Below are 15,460 nucleotides of genomic sequence, written 5' to 3'. Positions count from 1 at the left end.
GATATCATCCATTTACCTACTCTGCGTCTCACAAAGACATGGCGGTTGGAACCAAAAATCTCAAATTTATAACAATAGCGAGACTATATACAGGGGGGTACCGGTACAGAGTCAATGTGCTGGGGCACCGGTTAGTTGAGGTAATATGTACATGTAGGTAAAGTTATTAAAGTGACTATGTATAGATGATAATAACAGAGTAGCAGCTGTGTAAAAAGAGGGGGTGGGGGCAATGCAACTAGTCTGGGTAGGCATTCGATTAGATGTTCAGCAGTCTTATGGCTTGTGGGTAGAATCTGTTTTAGAAGCCTCTTGGACCTAGACTTGGCGCTCGGGTACCGCTTGCCGTGCAGTAGCAGAGAGAAAAGTCTATGACTAGGGTGGCTGGAGTCTTTGACAATTTTTAGGGCCTTCCTCTGACACCGCCCTGTATAGAGGTCCTGGATGGCAGGAAGCTTGGCCCCAGTGATGTACTGGTCCATTTGCACGACCCTCTGTAGAGCCTTGCGGTCAGAGGCCGAGCAGTTTTATACTAGGCAGTGATGAGGACTCATACCAAATCTTTTCAGTCTCCTGAGGTGGAATAGGTCTTGTCGTGCCCTCTTCACAACTGTCTTGGTGTGCTTGGACCATGTTAGTTTGTTGGTGATGTGGACACCAAGGAACTTGAAGCTCTCAACCTTCTCCACTGCAGCCTCGTCGATGAGAATGGGGGCATGCTCAGTCCTCTTTTTCCTTTAGTCCACAATCATCTCCTTTGTCTTGATCACGTTGAGGGAGTGGTTGTTGTCCTGGCACCACACGACCAGGTCTCTGACCTCCACCAAATGTCCAGGTCTCTGTCTCGTCGTTGTCGGTGATCAGGCCTACCACTGTTGTGTCATTGGCAAACTTAATGATGGTGTTGGAGTTGTGCCTGGCCGTGCAGCCTTGAGTGAACAGGAAGTACAGGAAGGAACTGAGCACGCACCCCTGAGGGGCCCCTGTGTTGAGGATCAGCTTGGCTGATGTGTTGTTACCTACCCTTACCAACTGGGGGCGGCCCGTTAGGAAGTCCAGGATCCAGTTGCAGAAGGAGGTGTTTAGTCCCAGGGTCCTTAGTTTATTGATGAGCTTTGAGGGCACTATGGTGTTGAACGCCAAGCTGTAGTCAATGAATATCATTCTCACATAGGTGTTCCTTTTGTCCAGGTGGGAAAGGGCAGTGTGGAGGGCAATAGAGATTGCATCATCTGTGGATCTGTTGGGACGGTATGCAAAATGGAGTGGATCTAGGGTTACTGGGATAATGGTGTTGATGTGAGCCATGACCAGCCTTTCAAAGCACGTCATGGCTACAGACGTGAGTGCTTCGGGTTGGTCGTCATTTAGGCAGGTTACCTTAGTGTTCTTGGGCACAGGCTTAAAACATGTTGGTATTACAGACTCGGACAGGGAGAGGTTGAAAATGTCAGTGAAGACACTTGCCAGTTGGTCAGTGCATGCCCGCAGTACACTCTCAACTGTGCTTCCCTTTATAGTCTGTAATAGTTTGCAAGCCCTGCCACATCCGACGAGCATCAGAGCCGGTGTAGTACGATTCGATCTTAGTCCTGTATTGACGCTTTGTCTGTTTGTTGGTTCGTCGGAGTGCATAGCGGGATTTCTTATAAGCTTCTGGGTTTGAGTCCCGCTCCTTGAAAGCGGCAGCTCTAGCCTTTAGCTCAGTGCGGATGTTGCCTATAATCCATGGCTTCTGGTTGGGTTATGTACGTACTGTCACTATGGGTGCACTTATTGATGAGGCCAATGACTGATGTGGTGTATTCCTCAATGTCATCGGAGGAATCCCGGAACATAATCCAGTCTGTGCTAGCAAAACAGTCATGTAGCTTAGCATCTGCTTCATCTGACCACTTCTTTATTGATCTAGTCACTGGTGCTTCCTGCTTAAATTTTTGCTTGTTAGCAGGAATCAGGAGGATATAATTATGGTCAGATTTTGCCGAATGGAGGGCAAGGGAAAGCTTTGTATGTGTCTCTGTGTGTGGAGTAAAGGTAGTCCAGAGTTTTTTTCCTCTGGTTGCACATTTAACATGCTGATAGAAATTAGGTAAAACGAATTTAAGTTTCCCTACATTAGTCTCCGACTACTAGGAGCGCCGCCTCTGTGTGAGCGTTTTCTTGTTTGCTTATGCTGGAATACAGCTCATTCAATGCTGTCTTAGTGCCAGCCTCTGTCTGTGGTAGAATGTAAACAGCTACGAAAATACAGATGAAAACTCTCTAGGTAGATAGTGTGGTCTGCAGCTTATCATGAGATACTCAGGCAAGCAATAGCTCGAGACTTTCTTAGATATCGTGCACCAGCTGTTGTTTACAAAAAGACATAGTCCGCCGCCCCTTGTCTTACCAGACGCCGCTGTTCTATCCGGCTGGTCCAGCGTATAACCAGCCAGCTGTATGTTGATAGTGTTGTCGTTCAGCCACGACTCTGTGAAGCATAAGATATTACAGTTTTGAATGTCCCATTGGTAGTTTAATCTTCCGCGTAGGTCATCTATTTTATTCTCCAAAGATTGTACGTTTGCTTGCAGAATGGAAGGAAGTGGAGGTTTATTTGATCGCCTACGAATTCTCAGAAGGCAGCCCGCCCTCTGGCCCCTTTTTCTCCGCCTCCTCTTCACGCAAATGACAGGGATCGGGGCCTGTTCCCGAGAAAGCAGTATATGATTCGTGTTGGACTTGTTAAAGGAAAAAAAGGATTCTCCCAGTCCGTGGTGAGTAATCGCAGTCCTAATATCCAGAAGTTATTTTCGGTCATAAGAGACGATAGCAGCAACATTATGTGCAAAATAAGAAAGAAAAAAAAGTTACAAATAACGTAAATAAATGAAGAAATAACACAATCGGGCCTCCCGGGTGGCGCAGTGGTTAAGGGCGCTGTACTGCAGCGCCAGCTGTGCCATCAGAGATTCTGGGTTCTCGCCCAGGCTCTGTCGTAACCGGCCACGACCGGGAGGTCCGTGGGGCGACGCACAATTGGCCTAGCGTCGTCCGGGTTAGGGAGGGCTTGGCCAGTAGGGATGTCCTTGTCTCATCGCGCACCAGCGACTCCTGTGGTGGGCCGGGCGCAGTGCGCGCTAACCAAGGTTGCCAGGTGCACGGTGTTTCCTCCGACACATTTGTGCGGCTGGCTTCCGGGTTGGATGCACACTGTGTTAAGAAGCAGTGCGGCTTGGTTGGGTTGTGTATCGGAGGACGCATGACTTTCAACCTTCGTCTCTCCCGAGCCCGTATGGGAGTTGTAGCGATGAGACAAGATAGTAGCTACTAAAACAATTGGATACCACGAAATTGGGGAGAAAAAGGGGTAAAAATTCAACAAAAAAAACAAAAACAATCGGTTGGGGACACGTAAAATATCAGCCTTCATCTCCGGCGCCATTGCTCTACCACTGCTTCACACAGTCTCCTCTGAACAGTTCATGTTGAGATGTGTCTGTTACTTCAACTCTGTGAAGCATTTATTTGGGCTGCAATTTCTGAGGCTCTAATGACCTTATCCTCTGCAGCGAAGGTAACTCTGCGTCTTCCTTTCCTGTGGCGGTCCTCATGAGAGCCAGTTTCTTTATAGCGCTTGATGGTTTTTGCGACTGCACTTGAAACTTTCAAAGTTCTTGAAATGTTCCGTATTGACTAACCTTCATGTCTTAAAGTAATGATAGACTGTTGTTTCTCTTTGATTTTTTGATCTGTTCTTGGCATAATATGGACTTGGTCTTTGACCAAATAGGGCTATCTTCTGTATACCACCCCTACCTTGTCACAACACAACTGATTGGCTCAAATGCATTAAGAAGGAAAAGAATTCCACAAATAAATTGTTAACAAGGCACACCTGTTCATTGAAATGCACCTCATGAAGCTGGTTGAGAGAATGCCAAGAGTGTGCAGAGCTGTCATCAAAGGCAAGTGTGGCTACTTTGAAGAATCTCAAATATAAAATATATTTTGATTTGTTTAACACTTTTTTGGTTACTACATGATTCCATATGTGTTATTTCATAGTTGTGATGTCTTCACTATTATTCTGCAGTGTCGAAAATAGTACAAATAAAGAAAAACCCTTGAATGAGTAGGTGTGTCCAAACTTTTGACTGGTCCTGTATTTGTGGTTGAGATAACCATAATCAGTGTATGGAAGGTCTCTATGAAGTCTGGTCTGATATGTTAAACAGCATGTAGATGCGGGCTGGGAATCTGAAAACTTGATGTTGAAGAGATCAACATTCATCTTCAGTTCTTTTTATGACAAACTCTTTTGGCAAGCTTCTGATTTAGCCTTTTACATTTTAATAGACACAATAGAAATGATTGTTAGTTAGTCAACAAGACCCCTGTTTTTTTTTATTCACGTTGATGGACTATATGGCTGTAGCTCCCTGATTGGAATAATACATGAATTTGAAGGGATTTATGTCAATTTTAAAGAGAATTTACAACTCGGGATTGAATTATCACTTCACTCTTCGGGGCCTTTCTGATTTCTTTGCACCTCCGCGTGGATCTGCTGTGTTGATCGTGGTAGCGTCAGCGCTTCATCCTTCCATTTGGCTGTAAACGTACGCCTGTAAGCACGTCTCACGTTGCCTTCATCTAGAGCTTGACATGGTGACTCAGGTGGGGTTCCAGCTTAGATAGATACAACGGCTCTCAAATAGAGAGGAGATTTAGAGAATGTTTTAGGGGAAATCGTTGGACGTTTCGTTTTCCAAGCAAATGCGAAACAGGCCTGTTTATAAAGGATATATTTATGAGTAGACCCTTATATAAGTGTATTTATACTCATGGTTTGTCATGTTGTAGTTATCATATTGGCACTACGTACATGTAGGGGGGGTTTAGAGAATATTTCAGGGAAAACCTTTGGAAGTTTAGTTTTCAAACAAAGTGTTTTTCCTTGTTTTTCCTTTCCACGTTGGTACTTCAGTTTTTATTATTCAGTGTATATCATATAGAAGTTACTCCTCTGGTACTAAAAGTCTTATTTTAGAAGCACCTTTTGTATCCTCTGCGATTTTCCAGACAGCAATACTTTCTGTATTGTCAACCAAGGCATATCACCACTTTATTAAGCTATATTAGAGATGCTCCATGTTTGGTTGGAAGAATGTGTTTTCATCAATTAACGTAATCACTTGGTCTAGGAGAAACATATTGGAACATTTTTGCTTCTATTTATCCTAATTTATCTTTAGAGATGTATTGTGAAATCAGCAAAGTGCCTGGGCACTTAGTGATGGAGAGCGAAATTGGCTGTCAAGGAAATGCAGCTATTATATTGTATTACAATATAAGAGGTGCCTCTTGAAAGGTCTCAGGGGGTCCTGTAGGGAGAGCTCTGTGTGATACGTACAGATTCCCACCACTAGCCGCCTCAGTGGCATTGCATGATGTTGAAATGGCATCTAGTGGCAACCATTTAAGAAGGATATTGACCTTGATGAAAAAAGAAACAGGAATCCAGTGCTCCACTCTAGAGAGAAATACAGTATATATTCACCCTTTCCACTCCCACTGTTAAACTGGACACCTGTCATAGTACCTCAATCATTAGTTGATATCTTGAATTCGCCATACAGGAATGTTTTAAATTAATCTCCCTCCCTGCGAGTGTTGGCTAGAGGGTTACTGGGTGTAGAGGATAGGAGGCACAAGTGACAGAGGAGGACAAGGTGCCTAACGACATTTTTCCTGTCAACCTCTAATTATTAATGCCGCCATTGCAATACAGGTCTCTCTCTGTATGTTTCATATCCCGCTCACACGTACACACACATAGACACACACACACACACACACACACACACACACACACACACACACACACACACACACACACACACACACACACACAGACACACTTTCTCTCCCAAACACAAAGACGAGCTGTATTGAAAAATCACCCTCTACCTCTCAATATGGAGCCAGCCAGCAGAGCCTTCCAATTAGTACAGGGCCTGGTGCATTATATATCATTACTAATGTACAGAGAGAGGCCCTCATTCATCAGAGCGGGGCGAGACAAGGACCTCCCCGCGTCTAGATATGGAGGACAGACACACTGAGCCTGAGCCATGGGCTATACACTTTATCTTGATTTATCTGTGCGTTAAATGCTTGACGCTTTGAATTGGTACTAATATTTATATAAATGTAAATTGAGGAATATTAGCAGCCGGAGTATGGGAGCCTCGCTAAGGCATATAAGTCATTTAAGACAGGGAGCTTGTAGCTTGTAGAAGTGTCTTGGCTTTGTAGCAGCTTCCTCCTCTGAGTCGTCCCAGGTGTGTAGAAATGGTATGGTGACGGGGGTTGTCAGGGAGAGGAGAGGAGCAACAGGGGGATAAAGAACTGCCAGTGGGTTATTGATGATGGTCAACAATCCACACCACAGCACAGAAAGTAATACTTTTAACGTCTCATCACTTACACACAGAGACGGTTCATTCTGAGGGCTTTCATCAGGAAAATGAATCCAGACCGGAAGACCATGCCAAACCGTAAATTATGCTCCCAAATAATTTTCTCTTTTTAAGAAGTAATCTTTTATGGTGTCATTTTTTATATTCGATCCAGGCTTGTAAAGCTTATTGTCTTGTATAGTTTAACATTTCACTGCAAAGTGCTCTGGCACTTGATGTTTGACGGCTGCTTACTCTACATGTAAAGATGTGGTAGGCTACATTAACCTTTCAAGGTTTGGGCACTGCTCTCTTTTTACTATCAACATAAACATGCATGGATCTCAATATGGTCACTTGACCACACGATTAGGTGGTAATCACTCTATGGTTTACGTGTTAGCACGGTACTTAATGTATTACAACCCTATAACACATACCTACAGTACAGTAAATCATTATTCTCCCATGCAGTATCAAAAACCATTCATTGGGCTGGCGCTGCCCTCGCAATAGAACCACGGGTGTGTCCCAAATGGCACCCTTTCCCCTATATAGTGCACTCATTTTGAGTAAAGTCTCAAAAGTAGCACACTATAAAGGGAATAGGGTGCCATTTGGGACGAATACAGTATCATGTGAAATCAGCCTCTCTATCTAGGAACACAAATTATCCCCTGTGCCACACTATAATAATCAGAGTAATGCTCCAACAGACCAGATATTACCATTAGTTTGATGAAGAAAGTATTGCAATGGCGTTCGACGTGTCTGACTCGTAAATTGCCCAGTCTATAATTCACATTCACATCATAACCGCCAACTAACAGAAGCCCACTGGTGGTGAAACACACCACCACCGTCCAACCCCTCACAAATGACTCTGATGTTGCTTTAGTTAGACGTCCGTAGGGTGAAAAAAGAGCCCTGTGTCTTTAAGGCCAGTCGGTTGGCTCGTGCCTTCCCTCCTTCCCTAATGAAAATTCTCAGTTCGAAGAGGCTCTGATCTTGTGTTTTAGTAAAATAGAACTCTGCAGCTGACTGGCAGCTCTGATCTAAAGCATTTAAGTGTACGTTTTGATCTCTCTGCCTTTGATTAAAACTAATGAGCTCATTTAATTCAAAATGGGAATCTGTGATAAGAGAAATAAGGTTGATGTGATTGGATTAGAGAGGCGAATTAAACTCCTAGAGCTACTGCTGAAGTTTGTGGCTGCTGCTGCTTATACGGTGTATTAAAAAGCTGTTGGCGTATTCTGCTGTGTTAGATGATGAGCAAAATTTCATAGTAATTCATATTTAATCAGAAGAAATGAAATGACTAAATATAACATGGCTCTGGCTTCTCCCCAGAGTGATAAAGGACTGGTTAGATTTTAAATGACATTTAATTCATGTCCTCAGAAAAGAAGAGAAAAAACCGTCGCCTTGTGAAAGAGAATGGCACCACCACCCCTCACCCCCTCCCCCCGGCCTCCTCACCCCTCCCTTCATCCCTCCTTCCCCACCCTCCTCCTTTACACTGATCACATTGTTTCCGGTTCCAGAGACCCAAAGTCACTGCAGCCTTGTTATATGCAGAGTAGCAGAAAACCGGATTTTCCAGGTGTGCTGTTTTAGTAATCCCATTTCAATGTAATCTCCTAGTCTTGTCCATGGCTGTGTGTCTGCCTGTCTGCCTGTAGAGTAAAGTGGAGGCTGTCTAATGTCCTGTCCAGCTTTGGGGACAGAGACAGTCAGGGGAGACGAACGCATGCACACGCACACACACAGACAAACACACACACGGTCTTGTTTAACTAACCTGGGGACGCAACATTGATTCCCATTCAAAATCCTATTCTCCCTAACACCTAACCCTAAACCTAACCCTAACCCTAACCTTAACCCCAAAACCTAACCTTAACCTTAACCTGAAGCTTACCTTTTTAAAAATATTTTATTGAATGTGTTGTGTATTTTTGACCCCTTTTTCTTCCCAATTTCGTGATATCCAATTTTTTTTATTTGATTTAACCTTTATTTAACCAGAAAGGGCTCATTGAGATTTAAAATATATTTTTCAAGAGCGTCCTGGCCAAGATAGGCAGCACCAAGTCATTACAAAAATTACAGACAAACAACATGAAAAACTACAAGTAATCTAGTAAAAACCATAGAATTCACAAGAGTATAACAAAATCAAAAACAGCTCATTAAAAACATTGACAGGTCAGGGAATCAGTCTCAAGATCATTTATCAGTGATTTAAAAATACCAATCGGGACAAGTTCTTCCAGTTTAAGTAGAGTACATAAAAGCCCTTTTCAGTTCGGACATTTGGAACAGTTAGCAGGATAAAGTCCAGCGAACGAATAGAGTACCCACCACATTTCTGAACAATAAAAATGCCCAAATAAAAAGGTAGTAAACGCAAAATGGCTTTGTAAATAAAAGTATACCAGTCACTGAGCCTACGAGTGACTAGAGAAGGCCAGCCAACCCTGGTATACAAAGTGCAGTGGTGCGTAAGGGTTTTGCAGTTTAAAATAAATCTCAAAGTGCCATGGGGTGTCAATTGATCTCAAACACTAAGCGGAAGCATTCATATATAAAATATCCCCATAGTCTAGTAAAGGCATAAATGTAGCTGATACTAGCCTCCTGGCTTCAAAAGAAAAACAGGCCTTATTCCTAAAATAAAATCCCAATTTCAGCTTAAATTTTTTTGTAAATTGTTGATTGTTGTTGACGAGGCACAACAGTAAATAACAGTATCATCAGCATAAAAATGTTGCGCATTTTGGACATTTTTGTCTAAATCATTTATATAAATAGTGAGAGGACCAAGTACAGAGCCTTGGGGCACACATTAAAGACAGACAATTTAACAGACATAAGCCCATCAAATTGAGTGCACTGAGTTCTATCAGACAGATAGTTAGCAAACCATGCAACTGCATGCTCTGAAAGACCTACACTCGACAATCTCTGCCTTAGTATAGCATGATCAACTGCATGCTCTGAAAGACCTACACTCGACAATCTCTGCCTTAGTATAGCATGATCAACTGTATCAAAAGCCTTAGAGAGATCAATAAAAACTGAGACAGTGCTGTTTTTTGTCAAGGGCTTCAGTGATATCATTTAAAACCTTCATGGCTGCTGTAATTGTGCTATGCTTCTTCCTGAAGCCCGATTGGTACGTTGATAAAATAGAGTTAGTAAATAAAAACAATTTTAGCTGTTCACGCACAAGTGTTTCAAGTATTTTCATCAGGGGTGACAGCTTTGAGATTGGCCTATAATTATTTAAAAGAGTTGGATCTCACCCTTTTAAAAGTGGTAGGACAAATGCTGATTTCCAGAATTTCATTACATTTCAGGGTTAGATTGAACAGATATGTAAGTGGTTCAGCTATGAAATCAGCTGCCAGATTTAAAAAACAGGGATCCAAAAGATCAGGACCTACAGGCTTTCTCTGATCTAAGGATTTCAGGGCTTAATGTACCACCTGCACTGAGAATGGCAAAAAGCTAAAAGTTTGACCAGCTCTCACTGGTTCCTCCACACAGGGTTGTACAGAGACAGAGGACATTGAATCAAACAGCCTACCAGATGATACAAAGTGCTCATTGAAACAATTCAGCATTTCAGTTTTGTCATATATAGCAACAGAGTCCTTCAAAACACAACGGTAATTCATTAACATGACTGTTACCAGACATAGACTTAATTAATAGCCTTCCAAAACTTTCTAGGGTCATTCAGGTTATCAGTGGTAACAGACATAAAATATTCTGATTTGGCCTTCCTGAGAAGAAAATAACACTTGTTTCGTAACTGCATAAAAATAAGCCAATCGGCATCAGAACATGATTTCCTTGCTTTAGCCCAGGCTAGATTACGTTCTTGAATAATACAAGACAGCTCAGAAGAAAACCATGGATTATCCCGCCCTTTAACCCTGAACCTGCAGAATGGGGCATGTTTGTTTACTATTTGGGAAAAACCACCATGAAAGAATTTCCAGGCAGTTTCCACATCAGGGATAAACTCAATCTGCTCCAGTCAAAATAAAACAAATCATGAAAGAAAGCCTGCTCATTAAAACACTTCAAATTTCTCTTACGAATAAAATGTGGGTTTGTCTTTGGAACCTTATTATTTCTAACAGCAACAATGGTCACTTCAATCATTACAAAAAACACCAACCGCAGAATATTTATGTGGAACATTTGTCAATATCAAATCAATCAGGGAGGATTTATCTGGACATTTAAGATTTGGGCGCCTGGGTGAGTTAATCAACTGGGTAAGATTCATAGAATTACAAAACATTTTTAATGTTTAACCCGGAAGCCAGCCGCACCAATGTGTTGGAGGAAACACCGTACACCTGGCGACCGTGTCAGAGTTTATGCACCTGGCCCGCCACAGGAGTCGCTAGTGCGCGATGGGACAAGGACAACCCTCCCCTAACCTGGACAACTCTGGGCCAATTGTGCGCCGCCTCATGGGTCTCCCGGTTGCGGCCGGCTGCGACAAAGCCATGTATCAAACCTGGATCTGTAGTGACGCCGCTCGCAGTGCCTTAGATCGCTGCGCCATTCAGGAGGCCCCTAAACCTTACCGTTAACCCCTTATTTGAATCCTAACCATAATTCTAATCCAAATCACAAACTCTAATTCTAACCTTAACCCTAAACCCCTTAGAAATAGCCTTTAATCAATAATCAACCCAATTTTTCTTAGTTACCTGTTCTTGTTGGGACTTCTGGTCCCCAAAAGTATAGTTTAACATGTCTTCTCACACACACACACACACACACACACACTCAGCGAGACAAGAAGGGGCGGGCCTGTCTGCACCTATATTATCCCCCCAGATGGATTGAATGTTATGAATATGCATTTGATTATTAAGCCTTGATCAGGAGCGCAGGAACACAGAGTGACAAATGGACCATTTCACCTTTGACTAATAGGTATCCTCATTGTGTTCTGTTGCCGAGACTCAGACTGACCTCAGTCGTGGTCGTTTTTAAATGCGTTGAGACGAAGATGACAAACGTATGTTTAGAATTGACTTTGGATCTTGAACTTTGTTGAATCAAGGATGAATATCATTGTTTAGAGTTAGATGAGCTCTAATTCATTGACAATGTCACGCTTGTTTGTTTGTGCATATAAAAAGAAACGTGAATCAACTCTAATAAGTATTCCATTACATGAAATTGCAATATTGTACTTCATGGAGAATACATACTACACTTAGCTCAATGAAAAGAAACATGCACTTGACTTTTGAACAATTACAGTGTTAGACGAAGCAGAGGTTGTACGCTATTACAGAACATGATTAAAACATTGTCCAACTTATATTGGCAACTTGTATTGTGTTGATTTTATTGAGGGTTTTTTTCAAACTAGAAGATTACCTGGGAGATGATAGAAACTCAATGAGAAGTTACTACGTCTGCCCATCTTACTTAATATCACACCACCTCTCTTAGGCTTACTACAAAACACTACTACAAACACACAGATGTATTGGCCAGATAATGTAAAGTAACCGTGCGTGTGTGTGTGTGTGTGTGTGTGTGTGTGTGTGTGTGTGTGTGTGTGTGTGTGTGTGTGTGTGTGTGTGTGTGTGTGTGTGTGTGTGTGTGTGTGTGTGTGTGTGTGTTTGCCTCCACAGTTGAGTCCACCAGCCCCAGCCTGCTTTCCCCAGACAACACTCTAGAGCGCTCCTTCTTCATCCGTATGAAGTCCACACTGACCAAGAGAGGTGTCCATATCAAGTCTTCAGGCTATAAGGTAAGACCCAGAGGCACAGTGGCCAAGCCACAGAGATCCTATAATCCACATTCCCTCAGCAGTATGGTGTTACATACAGTGCATTCGGAAAGTATTCAGGCCCCTTGACTTTTTCCACATTTTGTTATGTTACAGCCTTATTATTTTTCTCCCCTCGTCAATCTACACACAATACCTCATAATGAAAGAGCAAAAACAGGTTTTTAGAAATGTTTGCACATTTTATAAAAATATCAAATTTACATAAGTATTCAGACCCTTTACTCAGTATTTTGTTGAAGAACAAGCTTGGCACACCTGTATTTGTGGAGTTTCTCTGAATCTTCTCTGCCGATCCTCTCAAGCTTTGTGAGGTTGGATGGGGAGCGTCGCTGCGCAGCTATTTACAAGTCTCTCCAGAGATGTTCGATCGGGTTCAAGTCCGGGCTCTGGCTGGGCCATGCAAGGACATTCAGAGACTTGTCCCGAAGACACTCCTGTGTTGTCTTGGCTGTGTGCTTATGGTCATTGTCCTGTTGGAAGGTGAACCTTTTCCCCAGGTCCTGAGCGCTCTGGAGCAGATTTTCATCAAGGATTTGAACATTTTACACTTTAGGAACAAACCCCCCCCATGCTGCCACCACCATGTTTCACCGTAAGGATGGTGCCAGGTTTCCTCCAGATGTGACGCTTGGCATTCAGGCCAAAGAGTTCAATCTTGGTTTCATCAGACTAGAGAATCTTGTTTCTCATGGTCTGAGAGTCCTTTAGGTGCCTTTTGGCAAATCTCCAAGCGAGCTGTCATGTGCCTTTTACTGAGGAGTGGCTTCTGTCTGGCCACTCTACCATAAAGGCTTTGGTAGAGTGCTACAGAGATGGTTGTCCTTCTGGAAGGTTCTCCAATCTCCACAAAGGAACACTGGAGCTCTGTCAGAGTGACCATCATGTTCTTGGTCACCTCCCTGGCCAAGGCCCTTCTCCCCCAAATTCTCAATTTGGCCTGGCGGCCAGCTCTAGGAAGAGTCTTGGTGGTTCTTAACTTCTTCCATTTAAGAATGATGGAAGCCGCTGTGTTCTTGAGGACCTTCAATGCTGCAGAAATGTGTTGGTACCCTTCTCCAGATCTGTGCCTCGACACAATCCTGTCTTGGAGCTCTACGGACAATTACTTCGATTTCATGGCTTGGTTTTAACTCAGACATGCACTGTCAACTGTGGGACCTTAAATAGACAGGTGTGTGCCTTTCCAAATCATGTCCAATCAATTGAATTCACTACAGGTGGACTCAATCAAGTTGTAGAAACATCTCAAGTATGATCAATGGGAAACATGATGCACCTGAGCTCAATTTCGAGTCTCATAGCAAAGGGTTTGAACACTTATGTAAATAAGGTATTTTTGTTTTTATTTTGTTATAAATTTGTTAACATGTTAAAAAAAAAACATTTTTTTCGCTTTGTCATTATAGGGTAATGTGTGTAGATAGATTTGTTTTATTTAATCAATTTTAGAATAAGGCTGTAAAGTAACAAAATGTGGAAAAAGTCAAGGGGTCTGAATACTTTCCGAAGGCACTGTATATACACTGAATATACAAAACTTTAAGAACAACATCCTAATATTGAGTTGCCCCCCCCCTCCCCACAAGGTGTCAAAACCTCTAGAAGGTGTCAAAAGCGTTCCACAGGGATGCTGGCCCATGTTCTTAATATTTTGTATGGCGTTCTATATGTAATTCTACGGCACTGTAGTCATCATCATACTCATAGCATGTCAGAGAAATTGTAGCTGTCGGTGTAAAACATTATTTTATCGAGAAAAAGTCAAGCAGGCTCAACATTAAGTTGATAAGATGTGTGGCTTCTGGGGTTTGGAACAGAGATATAGGATTAAGGCTGATGCTATGGGCTGTAAGGACACACAGGGACGAGCCCAGCCTCATCCTGATGCCTCTATCTCTCTCTAAGGATCTCCATATCATCTCTGTCTCTTTGTCTGTGTCTGGCCTCATTCTGGCATTATCCCACCCTAATGCACTTTGTGTTCTCAAGGGTAAACCCAACAGCAGTGGAGCGGGATTGGATATATCTCTCCAATGCCTTTATTCTATATTGTATTTGCAGTAGCAAAGTTTGCCGGACTAAGAATGAGAAGGTAGAAAGAAATTGACCGTCTGACTTGACACCAAAAATTGGGTTTCGTTGGTCTTGGACGATAATGGGTGGCTCTTCCTGAGAGAGAGAGAGAGAGAGAGAGGGAGAGAGGAGAAAAGGACAGGAAGTGGTGGAGGTGGGAAAGTGTTGGGTGCCCCTTTTCTGTTCCTACAGCCCATCCATAATGAGTCCCTGTGTACATAAAGAGAGAGAGAGAGAGGGAGAGGGAGAGAGAGAGAGAGGGAGAGGGAGAGGGAGAGGGAGAGAGAGGGAGAGGGAGAGAGAGAGAGAGAGAGAGAGGGAATCCAAAAGTCTCTTTCCATAGTTCTACATCTCCCATGTTGTTTGCCATGTCCACCCAGACATATGCAAATAACCATGAAGTATGGACGCCATGGTGCCCAGGCATAAATATTCACATACACACACATGCATACATTACAGGCCAGACAAGGACACCTCTTATTGCGTTTACTTTAAATTAAGTCAACACTTGTGTTGTTACAGGCGGGTGGTTGGTAGGTATGAATTTTGCATACAGCATCCACCAGGCATTAGGTGATCTGCTCCTCCAGCTGAGAACCCGGGCGGCGAAGCGAGGTGATGCACGGCAACGTCGGCGGCACGCATCATGGCCGCTTATATCCCCACTTCACTCTGGAGGTCAAATCAAAGTGAATTCTGCTCTAGCTTTAAACCCATCTTTTTTAAACAGATCTCAGCCCATCTCATTTAATGTGCTCATGTAAAGGTTCTCCATCATTATTTGTGCTGTATCACATTTCAAAAGCACTCCAGAGAATCCCTGGGAACAGATGAATCTTATTTCTTATGTATACCTCTTCTATATTCACTGGCGGGGGAGAGAGTGCATTGTGTGCTGAACCATGAATTATAAAAATTGATCCCTTTGTTATGTTGGCTTGTATTAAATTGAGATATGCTATTCATCTGCCTCTCACTGCCGCTGTTGTGAACCCTTGCCGTGTCAGTTTGCATTTAGCTGCTTGAGCATATTTAATGTTTCGCCAGAGCTTATGATGTTCTTGCCAAGAGCACTCCTGCAGCAATCTAGCTAGCC

General features: G+C 42.9%; 1 protein-coding gene across 1 annotated transcript in view; it reads left to right on the top strand.

Moving 5' to 3' along the window:
• LOC115146011 (neuronal PAS domain-containing protein 3) overlaps positions 1-15,460 on the top strand; it is a 346,013-nt gene that overhangs the window by 311,250 nt on the left and 19,303 nt on the right. The window contains 1 exon segment of the mRNA XM_029687751.2: positions 12,128-12,246. Within this exon segment, the coding sequence (XP_029543611.2) occupies positions 12,128-12,246 (119 nt within the window).

This window comes from Oncorhynchus nerka, linkage group LG18 (genome assembly GCF_034236695.1).
Source record: "Oncorhynchus nerka isolate Pitt River linkage group LG18, Oner_Uvic_2.0, whole genome shotgun sequence".
Classification (NCBI taxonomy): domain Eukaryota; kingdom Metazoa; phylum Chordata; class Actinopteri; order Salmoniformes; family Salmonidae; genus Oncorhynchus; species Oncorhynchus nerka.
The sequence above is the reverse complement of the archived record's forward strand: the minus strand, read 5'-3'. Positions and strand labels throughout refer to the sequence as shown.